General features: G+C 37.5%; 2 protein-coding genes across 2 annotated transcripts; both read right to left on the reverse strand.

Moving 5' to 3' along the window:
• Positions 1-1,115: 1,115 nt before the first annotated feature.
• On the reverse strand, positions 1,116-10,316 carry LOC115918521. The gene is made up of 9 exons (XM_030981670.1): positions 10,018-10,316; positions 9,620-9,685; positions 8,280-8,494; positions 7,278-7,793; positions 5,981-6,173; positions 5,549-5,609; positions 3,980-4,049; positions 2,913-3,076; positions 1,116-2,155 (listed from the first exon to the last, which is right to left on the reverse strand). Exons 1-9 carry the CDS (start codon positions 10,314-10,316, stop codon positions 2,027-2,029), a joined length of 1,713 nt encoding a protein of 570 aa, XP_030837530.1. The 3' UTR covers positions 1,116-2,026.
• Positions 10,317-11,029: 713 nt separating this feature from the next.
• Positions 11,030-21,647, reverse strand: LOC592748 (centrobin). Its single transcript, XM_030981671.1, has 10 exons — positions 21,566-21,647; positions 18,547-19,402; positions 17,878-17,956; positions 17,213-17,312; positions 16,358-16,544; positions 15,856-15,972; positions 14,945-15,061; positions 14,026-14,112; positions 13,295-13,441; positions 11,030-11,606 (listed from the first exon to the last, which is right to left on the reverse strand). The coding sequence occupies exons 2-10, from the start codon at positions 19,399-19,401 to the stop codon at positions 11,364-11,366; spliced, it is 1,932 nt and encodes a 643-aa protein (XP_030837531.1). The 5' UTR covers position 19,402; positions 21,566-21,647; the 3' UTR covers positions 11,030-11,363.
• Positions 21,648-25,607: the final 3,960 nt, after the last annotated feature.

The following is a 25,607-nucleotide window of genomic DNA, read 5'->3' on the forward strand; positions in this document are numbered from 1 at the left end:
TTACCGGGTTAGATTTATTTAGGAAGGCCTTAATGGTGCTTAAACATGATAGGTTGAAATAATGTCGAGATCGAGCCTTGCCGATTGTTGGAGGATCATGGCTCAACAAGGTGGTTTATTGCCTTTGTACGAAGCCGGAAGATGGTTGCCTTAAATGATCAAGTGCGACAGGTGCCTGGAATGGTATCATGGGGCCTGTGTCAATATCTTGCCAGCATGACGCGGTGGCTGTAGTAACCTATGTTTGCCCCGTGTGCAGAGCATCAGGAGAAGTTAGATCTTATTTTGTTTAATTGTTTTCAAAGATCTGAAAGATTATGAAGATCTGAATTAGTTTTGTTGGATAGTGCAGTAGAGCACTTCTTAAATACTTGACTTGTTCATGTCAGCTGGTAACGATGTTCGCTTTTTCAAAAATACAGATGATACCGCAATCTTGGGAATGATCAGAGGTGATGAAAATAACTATCGTTCAAATATAGAGCGGTTTATTAAATGGAGTTATGATAATTACCTTCAACTAAAATCAGTCTAAAACGAAAGAAATCATTGTTGACTTTAGAGTTGCTACACAACAACGCAAACTAGTGAAGATCAAAACATTGAAATTGCTCCAAAATACAAATATCTGGGCACAACGATCGATAATAAACTCACCTGGCATAATTAGTGTACATCCATTGTGGCAAGGTCCCAAACGAGAATGTTCTATCTTAGGAAACTGAGCTCTCAGTTTCTAATTTTACATCTGTTTCGAGACTTTTTAAGGGCATAAATCGCATAGCATAGGATGGGTCCAAGTCTTAAATATAACTTAACAATGTAAGTAACTTTTTTTCTTCAACAATGAACTATCAAAATGTAAATTCTGTAGATTTGTGACGTCCCTTGAGAGACCAATGGTGAGAGCAACCATTGGCATGAATGGCCTGCCATAGTTCAAGTCCTACTTATTAAAGTCGATCTTAGTCTTTGTGAAACACTCCCCAGGCCAACAGTGAAACCTGTACATAAAGACCACTCAAGGGAAACATGAAAAGTGGTCTTTATAGGCAGGTGGGCTTTATGTACAGGTTCCTTTAGTACAGGTACCAATGAGAAACCATAAAGGGAAACAAAAAATGTAGTCTTTATAGACAGGTGATCTTTCTATACAGGTGGTCACTAAAGCAGGTTTGACTGTATTTACATTATAATATAAATTATTTATACTATGCACTTTCTGATATAGTACCACTCAACGTGCTACAATGTAACTCGATTGTTAACTGAACAAGACAAAACAAAACTAAACAAAACAATGTCACACATGTAAAAATAACTTACATAGTAGCTCTGGGTAAAAAGGAGCTGCTTGATCTCATTTGAAAATGTACATTAGCTAAAATGGCTGAAAACAAGCTGTTTGTAGTCAGTTTGGCAGTGTGACTGAGGTATCCAGGAGGTACTGGGTTATGGAGGATGACCGATTTGTGCTCTTCCTTAGTTGTGCACTGAGTTATATAAAAATACTGACTGCTTTGAGGGGCAAGGTTACCCAAGTTGATCTCAAAATTGTATCGACTACTGTGACCAGTGGCTATTTTTACTTGAAAAAACCATTGTGAATCTTAGAAATTTAGTCTTGTGGCTATTGTGCTTCAGTTATTTTGCTGCTTGTAACTTCCGCAAATCTGGCCCCCATTTCATAAAACATTGTTATTGATAACAAATGCTAAATTTCTACGATGAATTTGGTCTCGGCCAATCAAACGCCATGTTTTCAGTAGCTTATAAGCAGCTATCAGTGTAACAATGCTTTCTTAAAATGAAAATAGCCACTGGTGAGAGTTTCTGGTCTTCCCGTATCAAAGCACAGTGATCATAATGTATGCATACATGATGGTAACTATTGATTAATACAGCCTCTTCTTTTCCCCATTTGCTCCATCTTGCCTTTCTGTCATATGTAAACGGGGCTTCACATGACTCCACGCTGTGTAGACCTGTATTAATCTTGGCATGTTGATGGCGCTGTACATCCACCTCAGCGCCACACATTTGTTTTCTGAGATGATTTATTTGGGTTTCCCGTATTGTCTCGACCTCCATCAATGACTGGTCTCTGCCTGTTGGGGGCAGCCTTCAATCCAGCCTTGAGAGGACCAGTCTGTTTCTGTCGATCGATACAAACCAATAATGTAGAGATTGGAATAGGCCCATTTAAGGCTATCATGAATAAATATACAGTCAAACCTGTCTATAAGGCTACTCAAGGGAAACAAAAAGGTGACAGGTTCTACAACATACATTTCTTTCTTAAGAGAGACAAAATACATGGCCACTATATACAGGTGGTCTTTATAGAGTGGTGGCTACTAAGACAGGTTTGACTGTACAAATATTGCAATTTACTTGATGAAAGTATAAAGTTCATAGCTCTACTACTGCCTGATCATGTAGACAATTTTGGTAAATATTCAATTCTAAATATTTTGAACATAAAGGGCTCAAAGGTCCCTTATCTTGGACCATGGACTTGCCATATGTTATTTTTTTCCTTTCTCACGTGTTAGACATCATTTATAGATATTTTTCACTTTTACTTAGGCTTTGGTTTCAACTTTGGTTTATACAAACATTACTTTACAGTGTACGCTTATAAATATAATTCATATGCATTGTATACCACTTATTATGACAGTGTACTGTACATGTAGTTAATACATGTACCAGTAATTTCACTGCCCAAATTGGCATATATGTCATTTTTGTTTGCTTTTTGGTTTATATATATTTAGTTCTTACCGGTTTCTTTACTTTTCAAGATTTGGATATTCTAAGCAGATGCAAATATATTCCTGAAGATCTTTAAGAAATAAGAAAATAACTACTATTTAAGATGAATTCTTCTTAGTAACAGGTGTCGCTACCTTGGTCTTGTCTTTGTTAACAGGGCCTTTGCTCGTTGCAGATGCCTGTCTACTGGTCATCATTGAAGCAGCTCTACCATCGTCCAGTCTCCCAGGCTGAGGATGCTCCATTGTAACATAGGATATACCACTGTGTAGCCTCTCTCTCTCAACCACTGTCTTACCTGCAGAGTGACAGCACACTCATAAGTGAAATTCAATTCATGACAAAAGTAAACTGGGAATTAAAGACATGTAGAAGTGGGCTCTCATGGGGAATTTGACACCATTTAGGTGTTTACCCAATAACAGGTGTTGTCAATCACCAGGATTAGCCTTCAGTTTTATGACCAACAGGCTAAATGCTCTGCCTTTTCCACCCATTCCCCCATATGGGAGGTTATTTCCATTACCCAAGGACTTTCCAAGAGACTGCAGAGTATTTCTTGATTGGACTATGGTTTTGCTGTGTCTAGACTTGTACACACATTAATGGTTTTGCCACCAAGTCTGGTGTCAGCGAATAATTACCTTCATATGTTTTGTTGAAAGTGACACAGCCTTTATGAAATACCTTGTGAATACCTCAAAATGTGTAGGTGTCAACATTGAACTGTGGTTTCCTCATACTCTTTCATAAGGAGTGCAGTGAGTTTGAAGGTACTTGGACTATACTCAGTTTAGAGCATTTTTTCCCTCACTCATTTACATGAAATATAAAGGAAGGAGCAATTCGGAGTATAACATGGAATTAACATAAAAAATAAAAATAAATGAAATTCAATGGAAACAGAATATGATTGTTGACAAGAGCTTTTATAAGTTTACAAATAAAGTGTATTTACGATTCTCAAAGATATATATATATTTTTTTTTTTTTGGGGGGGGGGGGGAGGGAGAATCTGGTCCATTTGGCCTGTCAAAGTTCTTTGTTTTCAGCATTACTCATTTTGGGTTTTCAAAATGGGCAAATGAACATCTATTTAAATTGTTTTAAAATATCAATACACAGTACTCTGTACACAGTCACACCAAGAGTGATCATATTCAATACAAACATCAAAATTCGAAAGATTTAGGTTAATTACCTGTCAGTGATGTGAAGCTGGCTTGGGAAGGATTGGTTTGTTGGGCTGATCCTGGGGATTGTTCTAATAGCTGTCAAGCAAAGAACATGTCAATGAAATTAGAGGCATAAAAAGTTATATCACAAATCTACAAACAACTTGATCAATATGAGTCATTTCAAAGGTGCTCTGTAATATTATGTTTCAAACATCACATAAAGTCCCAAATATCACTGACTCCCAATTTTTTTGGGGGCTGTTCATGAAAACAATGCCCTTGGGCAAGTCCAGGATAAATATAAATTATGTATAACAGAGTATCATTGATATAAAATATATTTGTTTAAATGACATTGAAAGAATCTAAATACATGATATGAACATATTTTCAGAGATAAAGGGCAGCTGCCAGTATCAGGCAATCCATATTTTTCATCAATACATATGGTTTAAAACTTGGACTTTCTCCTTCTTACCCCCATCCATCTTGTTTTAAACAGAGCTTGTTAGTTTTAAGCCTGACGCACACTACACGATTATCCTGCGGGTCCAATGTTCGTAGAAAGGGCAGTTATATTAGATATCAAAATTTAAACAACCACTATCCGCCTAATTTACATTCTAAATAATGATAAAGTTAGTGCATTTAACTCTTCTAGTAAGAATAAAAATCAGAATCGGCTTCAAATCTTAGACAATCGCACGACTGGCCTGATGTCACTACGATTATGCGCCGGTTTAGCTTTCCCACTTCCAAGGGAACATGAAATCCCTTGAAATTTATATTTTATTAATCAACTATTCAGGTCATTAATATTTTACACGTTTAAGTGTTCATATAAAATGCTATCACAAATTCATCCAAGATTGGATCGTGGTCCAATCGTGTAGTGTGCGCCCGGCTTTACATTCATAGGAAGTGGCTTGTTGTTATACAGTCAAACCTGCTTTAGTGACCACCTGTCTACAAAGACCACATTTGTTGTTTCCTTGAAAATGGTTTCTCATTGAATCATGTACTGAAGGAGCCTGTCTACAAAGACCACCTGTTTACAAAGGCCACTTTTTCTGTTTCCCTTGGGCTGTCGCTATAGACAGGTTTGACTGTAACAGCAGTCATGCAAACCTTGCTACTATGGGTGGCCACATGAATGTCATTAGGACAGAGGGATGAATTGGAATTGGTTTGTCTTCATCAGCTTGAGATTGCCAAATAGCCTGTTACTTCTGATTTAGGAAATAAGCCAGAAGTTACAAATCACGTATTCATCAGCTCGAGACTCGACCTCGAAACTTGAGCTTGAGAAATTAGCTCAAGATATTTTGCTCAGCATTTTGCGCATGGTGCGAGTCTTCAGGCTGGTGAAGACGCACCGGACAAATAGCGGGATATTTTCCAAACTAGCCCAAGATATCCTGGGATGAATATCTCGACCACATCTCCCTCTAATTGCAACTGCAGGCTGACGAAGACTCAAATTAGCTGGATAATTTGCGATCGTGATAGTTAAAATAGCGGGTTATTTGGCAATCTTGAGCTGATGAAGAAAGGCCTTTGGAGAAGCCTGTACTATCAGCATAGTAACTGACCTTGGCAATGTATTTCTGTAGGGCGACCTCTCTCCAATCTCCTTGCGTTGATGAGACAGGGCTAACAAAGGAAAATATAATCAAAGAAACATAAAATCATTAGTGGATAGAATTAAATCAAAAGAGGAAATTAGAATCCATTAACAAAAAAATTCCTCTGTTGAAAAAAAAAAAAAGTGGTTTTAAACACTACGGCCCAAATTCACAAAGGAGGTTTGTAGACAAACCTAGGTTTACGTGTGTCATATGACGTGTTTTGATGCGTTTCAGACTGAGGTTTGTCTGAATGTTGGTCTGAAACGCATCGAAACGTGTCATATGATGGAACTACTAAAGGTAGGCATACAATTCTATACTGAATAAGGTTTTATAAAAAGGTCAGGGATAATATGACAAACTGACATTTTGTGCATGCTAGACATCTAGTCTTACCTATCCAGCATATCCAGGGGTCCAGTGGAGAGGTCACTCAGGTTATGACCTTTGACCCGAGTGTTGCTAGAGGTTGCTAAGGATCCTGGTATCTGAAGGAGTAAGCCTTGACCTGGATGGATGTTGATATCAGGTGAAGCACTCTCTTTGGTTGGCGATGACGTGAGAGTAGAGTTATGTTGACTCATCCATCCTACTATTAAAAACAATCAAGGAGAGATTCACTGAGTCTACCGTAAAATATACAAACTGAATATGAATACAAATAAAGGTTTTGCATGGATACAGAATTATCAATACATCCACTTCCCTTTAAAGAAATCTTTGACACAACAAATATATTATCCATTCATGATTTCCTATCATAATTAACTGTTTACAAATCTGTCTAGTTTAAAGATTTTCATCAACAAAGTGCTGGTTAGCACAAAACTCTATGAAACATGATTTTCACGTCTTTACACTACATGAATATCTGTTATCCTGCATGGTTCTAATGAACTGTTCAACATGTGATTATCCAATGTTAACACTGAGAGAAACAATAGACTATGAGGACATATGCTATCCTGTCTTTTCCTGATGAATTCCTGAATGAAAGGGCTGTATAGTCAAACCTGTCTATAAAGGTTAGGCCACTCAAGGAAAACAGAAAAGGATGGACACTGTAAACAGGAGGCCTTTCTAGACAGGTTCTACAACACACATTTCTATTGCAAGGGAGACAGAGTACATGGCCACTATAGACAGGTGGTCTTTATAGAGAGGTGGCTACTATGACAGCTTTGACTGTATTTCCCTGTTTTGACACTATAGGATCCGGTATCAGTGATCACAATCATAAAGACCACTCTTAATCCCTCTCACCAATATCTTGATCCATCAATAGGTCTGTCCTCATCAGCTCGAGATTGCCAAATAGCCCGCTATTTCTGATTTCTGAAATAATCCTGAAGTTACAAATCGCGTCTTCAACAGCTTGAGACTTGACCTCGAAACTTGAAACTTGAGAAATTAGCTCAGAGAAGACGCACCAGACAAATAGCGGGATATTTGAAGACTAGCTCAAGATATCTTGAGATGATTATCTCTACCAAATATCCCGCCAATTGCAACTTTGAGCTGATGAGGACGCAAATTAACTGGATAATTTGCAATCGGAATAGTTAAAATAGTGGGATATTTGGCAATTCAAGCTGATGAAGACAGGCCTTTTGAAACAATTGAGATACTGATGAGGCTACCCTTGGTAAACGAGGTAAACAAGACAATGTTGTCATTATCATCATCCACTCACCAATATCTTGTTCTATCTTTGTATCCTGATGGTCATCAGTCATCATCTCTAGGAACAGACCGGCATCTGACTGGTCTACTCCCATCCACCCTGATTCCATCTCACCTTCTCCTCCTCCAAATCCATTGTTTCTCTCATGATTTCTACTCGACCGCGGAGGTGTAGCAGTCGACTTTCCTTGCGACATCCCAACTCCATTGGCCACCCTTGTATGGGGTGTTGCATGGAGTCTCTGGTCTAAGCCATTGCTGTGACCGGTACGATGCATCTGCATACTTGGCTGGTCGTCTGTATGATGGTGAGCCATCTGGAGATTTGACGTATAGATATCCTGGTAGACAGTACTCTGTGACATCTCACTGTTGGTAGGGGTAGATGGAGCAGCGTCTAGAGGGTAGAAGGATGCTTCATGCGGAGCCCCCTCATCTTCCGATTCTCCTTGCTTGTGAAGATACAGACGTTGGATTGCCTGTCGAGCCTCCTCCTGGGCACGCTTCAATAGCTCTGAATGCTGACCTAACAAAATCACAAAGCATTTGAAAATATTAAATCTAGATAATTTGTATCTTAAAGTAAACCTCACCCCAAGAAACAACTTCAGTTATTCTGAGAGATTTACTGTATTATTACCTAAAATCTATGAGATTCCCCGCAAAAGTGTATACGAGATAGATAAAAACAAGATATGCTAAGCAAAATAAAATTTCTCAACGGCATCGCTATTTTCTTGATAACTTGACATGCTACATGTATGCAAAATCTATCAAGTATACATTCAAGTATCATTCTCAGCTATGATTTCCCATCATAAAAAAATTGTATACTAAAAAAAAAAATGTAAAAACTATTACCTCTCATAATCACTACTCTCATCATCATTATTCACAAATCTGCATTTTTTTTTTTTTTTTTAAATGTTTCAGCTAAATTTCATACTTGGTCCAGTACAATTTATTTTTTAGCCTAGACTCCAATACATTGAAAATCATGTTATGATCATACCTTCCATACTTGAGTGAGGACCATTTGCACTCCTGACCTTTGGCCCTTGATTGTCATGACCTCTGACCCCTTCTCTAGCGTAGACTCTTTCACCAGTCACTTGTCCATTCATGTTGATAGGAGTTTTAGGAGAGGCTTCCAGTGAGCTGACCATCATCACTGCCTCGTTGCATTGTGATTGAAGGAAATGCTGCAGCTTACTAACAATGCCAAACCTGCAAGGAAATACATAGTATTTGATATACCATTTATACAATTGTATTATAGCTTTGTATGTAATTAGCTTCAATGCATTTAACATCCCAAATCTGTTTGTTTATTCTATGTACCCAAACAGTGTTTTTCATATGTTTGTAGGTATTAGTTTAATGAATTCCTAACATAAAAGATATGTACATAAGCTTACCAGTAACTCTTCATGCGAACTGCTATGATAGTATCAGATGTAGGAATCCAACAAAATAACTCATCTGGAGCCCAGAGGCATGATGTCCATATAATTATCACGCATTAAATATTTACACAAAATTTTCTTCCATAGGTGTCGAAACGCTTGAAGGAAATTAAGTGACCACGCCCGCGAGGCCTCGACGAAACGTGTCAAAACAAAAATGCGCTTGAAATGAAAACTCCTCCTCGGATAGCACAAGCGATGAATGTTTTACAATGCAAGATGCTATCCAATGGATTAAATCTACCGGTATATGAGAAATCCTCTTGGTAATAATTGCAGCTGATAAAACATAATGTAGTGCAGATGAGTTGTATATACAGTTGGGTGTGACTAGCAGAAAAATCTTGTTTCCAGGGTGAAATCCTTCTACTAAGATGGTGCATATCGGAATGAATCTAGAAAATTGTGTCATCTGCTTATTTCTAGACTCTTGATTGGCCAGTTGTTGCCATGGTACAATAACATCTACTAGGGTGCAGTAGAGAAGGTGTTTCAACAACAGGTGAGCTTGCATGATTTATATTCTATTAAGACGCAATGTTGAGTAGGCTGACCAGCAGTGAACAAAAGAGATGATTTCAAAATGAATTGCTGGTCTGTTGATTATGAAAGGCAATTGATGGTTGTGTAGTAAAATCAGCTGACAATTTTGAACAAATTGTGATGAAGTGCAAATGTTTTTAGAATTGATGATAAAATGTCACTTCATGTTCAAAGGTAGCAGGCTTGATGAGCATTCTTGCTATTTTCTGGTTCCTTTTATACATTTTTGTTATTATACTTTTTTTAATGTGTTTATTCAAGTTCAAAACTAGTCTAGTTCCTGAAAACTTGAGGTACACTTTCAATCAGAAACCGAAATGATAATGATGTCTCCAGTGCTCACCTTTGCTGCTGCAGTTTCTCAATCTTTGTGGTTAGTTTAAGAATCTCTTGTTGACATTCCGCCAACCTAGAATAGAATGAGAACATCATAAATCAAGGTCACCAACTTCATAGATTCCTTAGGACAATACCATTGTTTTGATGTACTGTATGGAAGGTATTATCGAGTCATGCAGGATTGTGATTTAAAACAAATGTTTTTTATTAACATGCCAACCCCGGATTTGTGGTTATGAAAGATCATAAATTCTCACATAATCAAACAATACTTAAGGGTACAAGTGAGATAAAATGAATCTCAGAATAGCGGCCTAGGTAATCTTCACCCATTTAAATCTACAGAAATGTGAGGTAATTGCATTTAATATGATCACATGATATGGTAGTATGAATGCTAACCTGGTTTGATATTGTTGTTGTTTATCAGCCCATCTTTGTTCTCTCTGCATCATCTCTCTCTGATGAACGTCTTTCTGTACTCGGAGCTCCTCCATGTGTCTTCCGCTCATCTTAGAGATCTGTTTCCTCTGACCGTCTCGAAGCATCTCCTCCATCTCCTCCGCTTCTCTCTTCATCTTCTCCACCGCCTCGCTCGTCCTTGTTCCTTCTCTGTCCTGTATCTCAGCCTCTTGTTTCTGGAGCTTGGCTTCCCACCGAGCCTTCTCCACACTCAACTCAAGACTTGACTTCTCCTTCATATGGAAAATAAATAAATGGACTCTGATAAACATATACTCTGCACAGTATTGGACTGTCCTGTGCATTGGCGGTATTGGGTATCTTTGCCTCTGATTTTAAACAAAATCATAGATTTAGCTCATGATGCAATCATAATTATAGACCTTTGTGTCAGAAATGAATCTCATGACTTTTACAAGCCAATCGCGTGTTTGATTATCAAGATATTTATGATTGGAATTCAAAATTTCAAAAACCGTTTTTCCAACGTTTTTTTATAACACTACAGTCTAGTGGGGAAAATGAGTATGGCAAAAATGGTCGCTCAAAGATTTTTTACTTTTTTGAAGGAATTCATGATCATTTCGAAGCACATTTGTTTAGGGCTTCAGTATTACAACATATGACAGACACTGAAGGGCAATGCATCTCTGATTTGGCATTGTTAAACGTTGCCTTTAAAGGGAGATGGTCTTCAGTTTCCATGTGCAGTAGGTCATAATTCTCTGACACCAGACTTGGTTGAAATCACCATTAATGGGTGTACAACTTTCACACACAGCAAACACATGGTCCCATCAAGAAATATCCCCTAGTCCCTCACAGAGTCTTTGGGTGAGGCAAATGTAAGATAATGATTTTTCCATATGGTGGAAAATACAGAGCATTACTTAAGGCCAGTTGGTCATAGAACTGGAGGCTAATCCTGGTGAATGGTGTCAAATTCCTCATGAGAGCCCATTAATATGCATCTTTCAAAATATATCAATATATACATTATACATGTATTATGAAAGCATCTTTTAACATTCAAAATTAGTATTGTGAAGTGAATCAGGAATGTACTAGTTTAGGGTTCTTTGGAAATTTCCATTCACACAATAAAATCATTATTGGACTCATACAATTCCTGTGATTACATGGATCTTCAATAGGAAGAGAATACTGAAGTAGAAATGATTACTATTCCATGTGATTAATATATTTGCCATTCTCTTCAATATTTTAGGAGAACACACATAGGAAAGAGGTTTTATATTTGTTTTATCTTTACCTAACTATCAGTACTACTCAATAAACCAATGCATTTGTTGTTGACTTACCTTCTCCCTATGAGCATTGTCTTTGTCTTTCCTACTTTCATCAGCCTCTCTTCTCATCTTGATGAGATCTTTGTTGAGTTCATCCACCGTCCTCTTCTCTTCCTGGAGCAATCTCTGCATCTCATCGAAGGATGCGGCCCGCTCCATCTCTAAGGAGGATACCTTCTGCTCCAGCTCAACCTCTCTCTGCTTCCATTCTTCTCTTTCCTATCAAATCAATTCACCAAATTCATCTTGAAACATTCGGTCAAGTTGAAAACTGAAAATATTGCCAATCAGTAATAAAATACATGCTAGACATGTCACACTGTACTACTTGCTCCCTCTATGTAGAAAACAATGCATAATAGGTGACCATTGGTCCCCCGTGATCCTCTTTTTCTTATGTTATTTGAGAGCTGAGTTGATGAGATAACCACCTGTCCAGTGACCTTGCACGGTGGTCTAATCCCTCCTATAAACTAACACAGATAAGCTTTAAGATAAAAAATAAAAAAAAACAAAGATGAAATGATTCTTAAAATGCTATCCCTAAAAATCAAGTCAGATTAATCTCTATCAATTCACTATTTTAATTGGCATCACTGTTCAGGCAGAGTTCTATAGATATATGAAAAAGGTCAAGGTATATCAAAATCAATAATTATTAAGCTGAGTGAAGTTTATCAATAAAAAATATATATTTTTAATACACCAGTGACAAGATGCATGGTGAGACAGATGAGGCTAAATCATAAATACAAACTGAATGCTTCTGCTACTTATGTTTCATTCATCTGTACGAATAAGTGTATCTCAATAGTCTGAATTCAAATTGCATATAACAACACTTAATATCTGCAATTTGTATCGAGGCACTGAAAGGTACTATGTCCCATTTGCAGGCCCAAAAAATGAAAAAGTTAAATTCCAACTGCATTTGAAAGATAATACTAATTTAGAACTTCCCTAAAAAAGGTGGGGCTTGAAAATGTCTTCAAGTGGGAAAATAACGACTATTAGTTGTCAAATCGACTTTTGGGCTATAGAGCCCAAAAGTAATAGTCTTGATTTTCAGACAATTGTACCGAATGGTCATACGTTTTATGCTGCGCAAAGATTCAATCAGTTTAATCTTGGCCATCACAAGAAGTGGGTTATTGATGTAGACAAATGCTCATGTACCCTTTACAACTCTTTTGATGTATGTTATTACCAAAGAAGAAAAAAAGCCAGTCAGTCACTCAATAGTGTCTGACAGTGAAGTCTAGCAAGGACATACATGACATATTCATAATTCCTGCAAAGTTCTACAGCATTTGAGGTTGGCTGCAAAAGGGACATAGTACCTTTAAAGGTAATACAAAGTTTTGGTATGGGGTCATCAATTTGGTTCAAATGAACATATTGGAAGCATATGCGACCCTACAATATTCAGTGATCATTGTCGCGGTTGAAATTGAGTCTAAAGTTATGAAATTGTAAATAATAAACTCTTTATGTTGTATAGCTCCCTCTCAAGGTCAAGACATTAATTAAGCTATAAAACAATGTTTCTTGACTAAAATCGACCGATTAGCTATTCCCGTTTGGAAATTATATATCACAACTACATATTCTGAGATTTTCATGGTCGCAGCTACCATCGTACGGCCGTAGACGCTAATTGAAATGTATATCAAAATTTACAGTAAGCACCGGTAAATTTTTATATTCAATTTTTTTCAAAAGCAGAAGTGTTTTAGGGGCTAAATTTTCTACTGCTTATATTACATCCACAGGGGTATCCAAATACATCAAAATTGTAAAGAATCACTATCCACCCATTTTCAAAATTTCCCAAAACTATGTATTACCTTGAAGTATAAAATAATTTAGATTACGAAAATGGCCATTGAACCATGAATCACACTCACCGATGCCAGAGTGGCTTGAACTTTTTTGAGCTGCCGTTCTGCCTTTAGACAATCCTCCCCCATAGATTCCATCTGTTTATTGGTAAGCTGTGTCATCCTTTGAGCTTCCTCCCATCTCTTCCCATTTTCTGCTTGATGTTGTTTTAACTGATAGATAAAAGATTAAAGCAAGGGCAAAATATAAGAATCAGGGCATTCATATATTTCGAATTAAATTTGCATTCCTTGAAAAATTAAGCAACACAACCCAGAGGAGCCATCAATTACATCCTATTTTTAATTAATTATGCATTTCATAATATATCTGAATAACAGGTCGTCAATCCTTCATATGCATCCCAATTTCAAAACAAATACATGTAGCAATAATCATTTTTCAGGTGACAAATCTCACACATTTATTAATTTCCTTGTATAGGGGACCAATTTATGCTTCTTCGATTGCACTTCATCCTCTTTAAAAGTGTATAATTGTGATGTATTTTCAGGGCCCCATGGAAGACCAACTTTTGTTGAATGGGCTCCCCTGGTGAAATATAATAAATTAATGAAATAATAAATCACCCAAACTTGTGATAAGAAGGAAAGTAAGCTATCTAATGCTACAGTCACAAACGATAATTTTGTACGAATATCCGTTTTTACATTGTCTTCCTGAATTTTGATTGTCTGAAAAACGTTTGTACGGCGTTCGTAACAGTTCTTATTTGCATTTGTGACCGAGGCTTTACCTGATCTCTGAAAGCTCTCTCCGATTGCTTGAAGTCTTCACAGTTCTGCCTACTGTCAACCAATTCTTTGTTTTGTTCCCTGATGATCTAGTCATAACCAAGCAAAGAATATAATAGTTCAGGGGAGTGTTTCACAAAGACTAAGATTAACTTTAAGTTGGACTTGACTATGGCAGGCCATTCATGCCAGTTTGCTCTCACCATTATGATCTTTAGATAATATTTTTTCCTTCAATAATGAATTATCCGAAAATGTAAATTCTGTAGAGTTGTGGCCATGATTTGTACATCTCTTGAGAGACCAATGCCAGTAAATGATGAGAGAAAATAGTGGCATGAACAGCCTGCCATAGTTAAGTCCAACTTAAAGGGATCGTTTAACAATGTTAAATCTGAGATACACGGCCCTACGTGTTATCAGTGTCTGTGATATGGTGTAATATTGAAGCCTTAAAAAAAATTGCGCTTCAAAATGATCAAGAAGTGCCTCAAAAAAGTAAATATATTTTTTCAATAGTGACAATAATATTAGGAACTTATTTACTACCATGGAAATGAAACAATATGAATGGGGTGTGGTAATTGATTTGGCATGGGCATAGCTAGCCCAGAGGGAGGTTATGTCTTCAGAAGTTTTCCTGATTGGTCAGGAATTTAATGGAGCTCCAAATAGTTCCCTGACCCTCCCAATAGGGATTGTATGCGGAATGGGACTATTCCAAGCTCCATAATTTGACCATGACCACTCTCTCTCTCTCTCTCTCTCTCTCTCTCTCTCTCTCTCTCTCACTATTCTTACTACCTCTCTCAATGCGTTTGATCCTCTCACCATACCATACTGAAAACCAAGTCAATGCACGATAAAACCCTGCTACAGAATTCATTACAACTTATCAAATGTACATGTAAGTATACTCACAATCTTCTGTTTCTCAATCTTTTGTAATAATGCATCATTAGTTGCCTTCAGCTTATCCACCATTGTGACCTTCTCTTGTTCTCTCTGCTTCAAACTAGCAGAAACTTTAGCCATTGTCTGAAGAAAAAAATACAAAGAATCAGTTTATCAAGTACTTCAATCCTTAACATGACACAGACTTCAGCAAACTTCAACATAAACGTAATAAACTTCTATCTCTGGTTCAAACTAGCATAGACTCTAACTGTTATCCATTTTTTTTTAAAATATGAAAGTGTAGTTTATTAAGATTCAAAGTTCTCTCGTTCTCTCTGCTTAGACTTTAGCCATTCGAAATAAACTAAATTCAAAGATGAAGTATGTCAAAGATGTAGTATATCATCAAGTCAAGGCAATATGTTGCTAGGTAGGACAAGCCATAATCTTTGTCATACCTAGCAACAATCAATGTATGCAATTCACATTCTGACCTCTGACATACCTTATTTACACAGGTGGATAATATAATTTGTAACATGGCACTCAACAAAGATATATGCATCAAATTTGATTGCGTTACGAAAATGGTCCATTCATAAGACTAAAGTAAACAATATGCCTAAAGTATTTGCATTTTAGCTTTCAGTAAAACAAGTTCATCTGCCGCCCACAAATTGTCTGTTTTACTCATTTTAGCTTATTAAATACTAAATGGAATATTAAAGCAGAAAAACATTTTCAATATCATCCAGGCCCTGTTTCATTAAACTAGTTATCAATAACAAGTTACAATAACTGTTATAAGCTACCGAAATAGTGGCTTCTGATTGGCTGAGAGCAGATTTGTCATAGAACTAAAGCATTTGTTTCTTAAAACAAGTTTCATGAAACAGGGCCCTGACACTGCTATTCTCTAAATCAATGATATTCACCTTGTCAAGTTGTGCAATCATATTATCTTTCTTCTTCTCGGTAGCTTGAGCTACGGCTAAGAGTTGCTGAGTCTCGAGGATCCTACCCTGTAAAGTTGCTATCTGATCCTCACAGTGCTGAAGAAAGGAAAAAGACATGAAACATTTCTGACGTTACTCAAGCTGTTTGCTCTCCCCATTTACTGGAATTGGTCTCTCAAGGGACGTACAAATCATGGTCACAAATCTACAGAAGTTACATTTTTTGATAATTCATTATTGAAGGAAATAATATTATCTAAAGATCATAATGGTGAGAGCAAACAGTGGCATGAATGGCCCGCCATAGTTAAGTCCGATTTAAAATCGATCTTAGTCTTTGTGAAACACTCCCCTGGTCTCCATTTCTCTCCTAGGTTAATGGTCTCCATTTCTCTCCTACATGTAGGTATGGAGTGGCAATTATAGATTAATGCCTTGCCAAAATACATTCCATGTTGCAACAGTTTCTGGTTTGACTTACCCTTCTCCTACATCTCTCCCTCTCTAATCCTTCCCTTAGCACCCGGTTTTCTTTAGAGATGCTGCTGTCAACCCCACTGACCCCTGACCTTTGACTCGAGGTCACATGAGACGGTTGGTAGGATGCCAAGCCGCTATCTGAACCGGGTCTCATCGATGATGGAGAAATACCTTGGAAAAGCTGAGCCCTGGGTTTTGAATCAGAAAAAAGCAAATAAGATTAAGAGAAAGCCCAATAAATGAATGGCAAATAAGAGAAAGGCAAAATTTGAAGAAAAAACATACAATGTTCTAAAAATTAGTACTCTTTTTTGGACAATTTTTGAACTACAATTCTGAAAATGTTAACTTGCAGGTTTATAAAAGTGATGCTAATTGTCATACCACCATGCATGGAATACATGCTCAGCATCAGTGCTTGCGCATGTGCTGTCTCTTTTACATGTATGCTTATGCAGCCAGCAAATGCTAACATTTAATGACTTGTCCTAATGTTGGTTTGTTATGACAATAATCATCTTTTACCTAAATAAAAAGATGACATAGTTTTCAGAATACTACCCCAGGTATCATGAAGTGACTGAGTCTCTTGGTGACAATATTGTTAAACATACTAAAAGTAAGATATTTGGATGTGTTATGGGCAATAAGAGCAAGTAGAAGCATAGAAATAATAACATCAACTTTATATGGTCGTGTTCGTTTGCAAGTTTGAAAACTTGTCTAAAATACAAATGGACGGAACTCCAATAAAGGGTTTGTTAGCTCGTTGGATGACCAACAGAGGATGGTATCAAGAAGCAGCTGAGTATCATAAGAACTCTGAGAGTGTTTCTCCTGATGTTATGGCACTCACCCTAAGAGAGAGTCTGTTTTGGTACTCTCTGTGGATTCCCTCTTATTACGCTCCTTGTTGAGCATCAGCAATTCAGACAAACTTTCATCTTGAGATAATCCTGACCACAAAAGAAAAAGTAAGAATGTTATTATGAATAATACTGAAAAATTAGCATTCAAAAGTACAGTATTAAATGAATGATGGCTGCACTTGCTTCTCGAGTAACAATTTTACTTCTTGTAATGAACTGATTGATAGATATGTAATAAAATCTTTGTATTTCTGTCTGCTCTATATATAATTCAGTCTGAAATTTTTTTGTTTTCTTTTCACATTGGCTCTTCCAATATTTTATACATAAAATAACTAGCTTCATCAGATGCAGTACGGTATATGCTTATTCGTTCATTTCCATAGCTCTTTGAGGAGTTTTCTAAACTAAAGCTACAATCTGTGCATCAGTTTTGTTCATGATCTCTTCTTGCAATGTATCACAGTGCATACTGTAGATACTCGTGACAGGAATTATATTTCTTGACTATTATGTCAGACTTTTACTTGCAATAAGTTGAACAGTAAATAATATGCATACACAATTTTGATTTTTTTAATCAGCAACAAAATACTCCTAATGTACAGTGCAATTCACCTTAAGCAAATAAAGAGTGAGTTTCCATACTTACCAGGGGAAGTTATCATGTTGCTTAAATTTTGTCTCAAATTCTCAATTTCAGCGAGTTCAGGTGGAATGGATTGATGATTCTGTAAAACCAGAGAAAAAAAGAACAGTGAGTGTTTTAGGATCCAAACAAAGTTAACAAACATCTCTGTTGGGTAAATGAGGCTATAACAAAAGTTTGACAGTCATTCAAGCAAAATCAGCAAACTTTGGGGAACTTACACAAAAATTTCAATTATAAAATCCCATTTTTAAACTTTAACTCAATAACTACTCATAGGTTGTTCTTATTTTTTGCTTTGTTTGTTAATTTTTTTGTCATGTTTTTTTTTTGTTTTTTTTTTCTTCAAACAAACACTGAAACTTAAATGTTAGGCTTCCTGAGAGAAGTTTCAATTTTTGTAAAGAAATGTTTGGCTTGCACCCTGTAGATGCTCCATCTTGTAATTGAAAACAAGTCAGAAAAAAATCTAGGGACCATACATGATTTGAACCTGCCATCTACTGCTTGCTGGGCAGCGAATCTACCACCGGGCCATCAATGGTCCATGATACAGTCATGATGAACTGGAAACATTGACCTCAGCTCTCCTGACTCATTTTGACTTTCATCACAAACTGAATGTTGAATGATATTGATAGGGATTTACACAATCTTACAAGAAGTATTTACCTGAAAGTCTTTTGTGTAGCTTCCTTCTTGCAGACTGTATAGCTCTACCCTTGGGCTTGATGACAATGGTTGTTGCCGTGACGACAGTACTCCAGGACCGGATTCTTCATCTTGACCTTGAGAAGTCCTTGACATACCTGAAGCAGTTAAGCTGCTGTCTTGGTAATGAGGAGGCCTATCATCCGATGAATAGATGCTGCTAAATGCATCTTGTGGTGATTGTTGTTCAACATCAATCCTATCACTATGAGCATTGTAACGATATGTCGATCCATCTATACCAGACTTATCGGTCAAATCGATTGGCTTCTTACTTCCATTAGTTACTAAGCCTGCATGAGGGGTTGTGGATGACATAGACAACACATTTCCCCTACTGGTTCCAGACGATACATGAGACCTGTGACTATCCTTCACAAACAAAGATCTATTAACCAACGTTTCTGAAGTAGTAGCAATGCGAACATTAGTCTTTGTCATCTGGCTACGATGATCATAGTGATGTTTATTCTCACTTAGCCCTCTCTGTTCCTGGATTGATCTCCAGTCCTTTTCACCCGTCGTGGGTTCCGATACCGACATCCTGAAATGGGAGTCCGATAGTGCACCTGCTAAAACAGGTTCATGCTTAGCAGTCCCAACAGGTGAGAACAACGAGTCTCCTTGTGTCGTCCTGGTGTCTGTTTGTTGGTGTGTCCTGGACAGCTGTGAAGACACACCTTTAGGGCTTCCTGCAGGAGATGCATTGGTGCTGCTTCCCAAAGGCTCAATGCCACTCATCGTCTCTGTATTGATGCTGTGTAAGCTTGCATCCTGGATACCATCTAGAGCACTCTTGATTCTTGCCAGGTTCATTCTGTAGGGAAACAACAAACAAGTAGTCTGTATCACTCACAATTTTATACTTACTTGATAATAATAGCGATTAGTTTAAAGCATACTGATTCGCACGCACATAGTTCGCTGAATGTATCGAAATCTCTGCATGCCCACCTTTCTACACTCATCAATATCACCTTAAAGTAAACAAATTTCAAGTTTGCAATGCAAAAACAGTTTTTCTCATGTACACTGCTTATTTGCATTTCCGGCAGAATCAACAATGCAAACTCGTAAGAAGTAGCATGGCAAACACTGGTCAACGTACATGTATATACGACTTCTTTTGGACTACTGAACATATTAAGGAATGGACTTGATTAACGGTCAGCGCGCCCTAGCGTTCAAGAAACAGACTGAAGTTCTCCTCATGCTTCGGTTTTGCGTACATTGCACGCACATGAATACTGCGGTCGGTCATCCGTAGTCATAGTATACCCGATTGACCCCAAGTCAGGCCACAGGAAAGACACGTAGTCTCGTCATGCTACACCCCCTTTAAAGAAGTTGCCCAATATCTGATGGGTGGCTGTCTATCTCGCATGCGCAGATAGCCTGCCGCTCGTTCGTTTGTCTCTTTTCTTTGTGTTTCCTGCTGCTGACCCGTCTTAAAACCAATCGCAAAGATAAACAAATGCGATGTATTAAATTAGGTGTTGAGGTCTCCTTTCATTTTGAAAAAAAGTCATGAAATTAGAAAATGGAGGAACATAGCTGAAGACGGTTGGCCCAATCGGTAAAAGTAGGCTCAAAGTCAAACTCAAATATTTGCACACAAAAAACAAGGAATTTTCATCAAAAAAAATTGTGAGTTCCATTTGTTAGACGTTAGACGTCTAGATCTAGACCCTAGATCTAGAGTAAAGGAGGGGGTTTTCGGCCACTTAAGAAAAAATCCTATTTTTTGGACTCTTTACTTCCTATTTATTATCATTTCCTGTTCAAATCATGAAGCAAATATTATTATTATTTAAACAAAAAAAGAATCCCAGAAAAAAATCACGAATTGCCATGACAATATTCATTTCAATTTTCACTGTTTCGGAGGCAGTTATCAGCATAGCGAACCAGTTTTCGGGCGCATGTACAAAGTCAATAGGAAGCGCGCGAATACGCGCGCCATGCTTTTCCGTGCTGATCTATAGCACTAGCGGGCGGAGCAGGTATCCCACGCCGGAGCTCCCCCTTGCCGGAGCTTCCCGGTGTTTGCCATGCCGAAAACTAGCTCTGCGGTGATCGGAAATTGGAATCTGAATTAGATCTAGACAGAGATATCGTGTTGCGCTGTCCAGCTGCATTGATTTAATACATGTGATGAGATACTTTTGAGCTTGCGACTCACACAAAATCGGGCTCTAAATCTGAAAAATACTTGAAATAAAGCTCATTTTATGGTATCCATATTTCTTACAGACACGCGTAAGATACTCAATTTTTTAGATTCGGGTAGCGGGACCGCCGATTACGTCGCTAAAATGTGATATTTTAGGATATATTTTCCATTGCAAAAAGGTTCTTCAGTGACTCTGGCATGGTATGGTATGTGTGGGATATGTGCTATTGTGCGATGTATTTGAAAGGGATTTTACCATGCATCCAACGGATCGGCCGAAAACTGGTGATGGTCGATTACCCCTTCCTTTAGTACTCTACACACACAACAGCTCTAAGTTAGGCCTATAGATTCTAGATCTATTGTTATCAATATCACCATTCATTGTCCATTGATTTATTAAGTTTTTTATAAACCCATTTGAAAGTATTATACAGCAGGCTTTACAAAATTGCGTTAATTTGCTGCTGTACAGTGCACTGTTGCCTTTTTTAATACACAGCCAGTCAGCGCCAGTAATGCTGCTACATTGCTAGTGATAAGTGTATTCATCAGCGCATCGCAGTGTGTGTGGGCACGCTCAGCTCCGGGAAGGCGATGGCAGGTGCAAAGGATGCAAAGCCATCTGCCACGGGGGCTTGACTGAAAAGAGTCGAACAACTCGAAGGCGCTAGGCGGAGAAGCAATTTAACAACACAAAATGAAACACAAACAAACCACAGACAGTGCAGAGTAAACTCGAATATCATACCCAATCAGTAATGATACGAATCATCAAAATTAGAAGAAAATGAATAAATGTACTACCTTTTCGTGCCTTCTTACTGGATTTATTTTCAAAAGTAGGTTCACAATAACAAAGCCATTGAGCATGCGCAGCAAGGCAATCAGTCACCGGTTACCGGTCGCGCATGTCGCTCCGATCCGGTGTGTAGATGGTTTGATATTCGATGTTTGAACGGAGCCGGGGGTTTCGGGGGTTATAAATAACACATGCCTTTTCGGGCTTCTTCTTGGCTTTCTTGCCTGTAAGGCTTGTAAATGCATGTAAACAGAATGAGGGCAACTGACAATATGAGAAAATGAGATTACAAGAAATAAGGGAGCATAAAAAGTGCCTGACGGCTAAGACCATGATGCACGCGGGCAAGAGAAACAGTCAACTGACTCAGGATCAAGGAAGATAAGGGCAGCACCAAAATAAATGTATAGCTTAATCATTGCCCCACTCCATGGGTATAAAGGCTAAGTCCACTCCAAAAAATAACATGCTTTTAATAGACGCAGAAAAATAAGAGAAACAGAGCCACACAAAAATGAGTAAAATCGAATAATACGGATTTTGTTATTTTTTAATATGAAAAATTATGGAACAAATTGCCAAGTACTAGGCCATTTTCGTAATGTAACCAAATTTAATACATCCGTCTTTGTGAAGTACCTCAATTATCAATACAAATCATTTCATTCACCTGATAAGAATAATATTATTTCAATAACCAGAAGAATGCAAACTGCATAAAGTGTTGCTAGGTAGCTAGGTCAAGCCATGCCATAATGTGTTCCTATCTGGCAATAATTAAGTTACTCCCGGCAATAACTAATGTATGCAGTTCGGATTATGTTGAAGCGGGAATGGTCGCTGAGCATAATGAAATGATAATAAAAACCGATCACCACTTACCGACTTTATGCGCTTAGGGATACCCAGGCATGAATCCTCCGAAATTAAATAAAAATGCTCCAAATATTATAAATCACCACAGATAATATCACAACACTATACTCAATGATACTTGGCTAGCACAAGCGATGTTTAGGATTGTTCTCTGAGTTGAATGCAGAGAAATGTAAAGGCCTATGAAGATTCTCCAAATGAGATGAAGGAGGTTGGAATTGAAGTAGAAGAAATTTGTTTCAAGTGTAATATGCAGGAAACAAATTAGACGTGTACAGATGAGAAAACTTTGAGAAGTGTAGTTATGAAGAGAGAAGTGCGGATTATAAAGAAAATGTTGTTCTGTTCCTTCTTGCGAAGCAGGATGAAAATAACAAGGAGAGTAATTGATGCCACTTATGGGAGGTATAAGAGTGAGTCACTGGTGATAATTGCAGTGTACAGGGTCATTGCGCCATTAAGTTGACACTTGTTGATAAATATATAGGAGTGGTAGTGCCGATATAATTATCAGAGGGCAATGTCCTCCCAAATCAGTTTTGCAAAATAAAGAAATGAAATTGAGAAATGAAGAAGGATGAAATGAGGAAAATACTACAATGTCTATTGAAATATCAGGTGAATGAGATATTATTTGTGCATTAAATTTGGTTACATTACGAAAATGGCCTAATTAGTTATCAGTTTGTGACGTCATTGCTTCACTTTTTATCAATTGCTTTATATATTTTTATTCCATTAAATTCACCATGCCTTTGCCCAGGTATCATATTGCGATTTCACAAAATGTTTTATGAACTTTGAAGAATTGATAATTTTCTGAATATTGTATATTCATAAATGACATTGATATTTTTAAATCAAATAGTTTATCAAAATTTACATTTTTTCATGATTTAATTGAACAAAATTAGTCTATATTACTGCATCCACACAAAAGCATATTACACTGTACTATCAACATAACTTGGATGCTGGGGGAATAAGATTCTTAGGGGGAAATGGGGAATTTGTATTATATCAATATAAAGGGAAAATAGTGGACAGCGAGGCAATGACGTCACATATTCATGAGTGAGTTGCCAATTTGTCTTGTGATTTTCAAGGTTTTTCATGTCATTAAAAATTCAGATTGATTCAATTTTATTCGCCAAGCTTCCAACATACAACAATATACAAGGATTGGAGATCAAATTAGGTTAGCTTGAACAGGGTAACACACAAAAGCTCGAGAGCTTATTTCCAGTGGGGTCCCCGACAGACATGTACACATTATTATATGAGCCCCTTCCCCCTTTTCAAAATTCCCCTTTTTACATCTGAGAAATACCCCTATCAAATTCTGATTGGTGCACTTTTCCTAAAACAGATGCCCTATTTCCATTCTCACAAGTGCCTTTTTTAAAATTGATATTGAGTGCCCCTTTTTATAGGTGCAAGAAGTGCCTCATTTTCACTTCTGATAATTGCCCGTTATCTTTTGACACGTGCACCTTCTTTAGAGCTCACTCGCATTTATGACTATCAAAGAAAGGTTCAGTATCTCTTTATTAGACTGCGCTTAGCACTCATTAGGGTTTTTGTTTTGTTTTTGTCCTCTTTATGTAATTTTTCGCACTGCAACCTCACAAATCTTACAATTTGATATCATTCCTGGTAATGTTATCACAATCATGACGATGTAGGGCTATATATTTACCAATTTAAAAAAAATGTCCCCTTTTTTTTTCTCTCCAGAAAATGCCCTTTTTTGGAGCTCCCCCCCCCCCCCCCATTTAAGAAGAAGCTTTGCTGCTTCTGCACTGTTGCCTTAACTTGCCTATAAAGTTGGAATAATTTTATTTAACTCTATTCATGAAATGATTAGGACAATAATTACAGTTTATTCTTGAAAGATAAAGTTTCATCTTCTCAGGACGTTATTTTTCAATCCCATTAGAGTGATCACTGACGTTTTGAGAAAATATAAACCTTATCCATGAACTCTATACAACATAGTTTTCTCACATTCATTTCAAGAAAAAAAGGGAAAGAATAATTATTCCAAACGTTATACACAACAGTGGGTCTGATGTTGATCTCGATAATATATATGACTGAGGTATAAAAACTCGACTTCCTATTATATACATGTGTCATGTTGTAACTTGCTCTTCTTTACCACATCTCCCGCTCAGGAGATTATTAATTCTGACTTATTAAACAAATAAATAAAACCTCTGTGAAAAAAAACTCACGATAGGCTATACTCTGCCATTAATGCGAATTTGGGAATAATATTCTCTAGAGTCCTTCAAACTGTAACATTATCTACTTTTCGGAAGAATCAATAACTGATTGACTTCAATCTACTAGAACAGGGACATAAACTCGTTTTTTTTTTTTTTTTTTAATAAATTGAGAAAAACTGTATGGATGGCATCTAATTGGAAATCTATGAGAAGCAATTTTAAAGAGGAATTAATCCTTGCGATGAGGTCCAGATGTTTAATATAGTCAGAATGTAATGGATTCTATTATAGGTTGTAGTCGAGTGGATTAAGCAGTTGACTTGAAATTCGAAGGTCGTGGCTCGATCCCCGACACGGCACTAATGTCCTTTGGCAAGACATTAATCTTCATTGCCACTCTCCAACCAGGAGTTAAATGGGTACCCGGGGATCAGGGGAAAGTTAATATGGTTAGATGAGCAAGGGGCGCTGGTAAAATAACGACTGGCCGGAATGCTCCACAGGGAGTTGACAATGTGCATACATTGTGTGCGGGTAAGCCTGAATCCGTTGACCGGGGTATTGATCCTGTATGTACTGCGCCTAGAAACAAAGTATTAGGCGCATCATAAATGTGAGCTATTATTATAATAGGTAACGACGACCGACTAAGGGCGCGTTCATGCTTGATTTTGAAGGCAGAATGAGCGATTTGTAACGCTCATCGTAAACGCTCATCGTAATCGCAGTTCCACGGTGCACTGTTCATGCTCACTTCTCCAGGCAATTCACCTTGGGTGGCCTTCAGCTGGATTCGCAAACCTGTGTGCGCATGCTACGTAGACCCACTAGAGGTCAGTGCGTTAACCCCATTTAAACGCGTTTACAAATTGTAAACGCATCTTTTTGTGAGTTTACGATCGGCGATCGTGATCGCCGTTTTTCGGTGATTCTACAAAAG

Source organism: Strongylocentrotus purpuratus, unplaced genomic scaffold (assembly GCF_000002235.5).
Source record: "Strongylocentrotus purpuratus isolate Spur 01 unplaced genomic scaffold, Spur_5.0 spur5_scaffold_12, whole genome shotgun sequence".
NCBI classification, from domain to species: domain Eukaryota; kingdom Metazoa; phylum Echinodermata; class Echinoidea; order Camarodonta; family Strongylocentrotidae; genus Strongylocentrotus; species Strongylocentrotus purpuratus.

Excerpts from the sequence above, each read along its gene's own strand:
- LOC115918521 (XM_030981670.1), bottom strand. The coding sequence starts at position 10,316 with ATGAAGGAGAAGTCAAGTCTTGAGTTGAGTGTGGAGAAGGCTCGGTGG. Across the intron at positions 5,610-5,980 it reads CCCCTGGATATGCTGGATAG|CCCTGTCTCATCAACGCAAG; the intron begins GTAAGACTAGAT and ends TTCCTTTGTTAG. Across the intron at positions 4,050-5,548 it reads TACAGAAATACATTGCCAAG|CTATTAGAACAATCCCCAGG; the intron begins GTCAGTTACTAT and ends TTTGCTTGACAG.
- LOC592748 (XM_030981671.1), bottom strand. The coding sequence starts at position 19,401 with ATGAACCTGGCAAGAATCAAGAGTGCTCTAGATGGTATCCAGGATGCA. Across the intron at positions 17,957-18,546 it reads GCTACACAAAAGACTTTCAG|AATCATCAATCCATTCCACC; the intron begins GTAAATACTTCT and ends CTGGTTTTACAG. Across the intron at positions 14,113-14,944 it reads AGATTGAGAAACAGAAGATT|ATCATCAGGGAACAAAACAA; the intron begins GTGAGTATACTT and ends GGTTATGACTAG.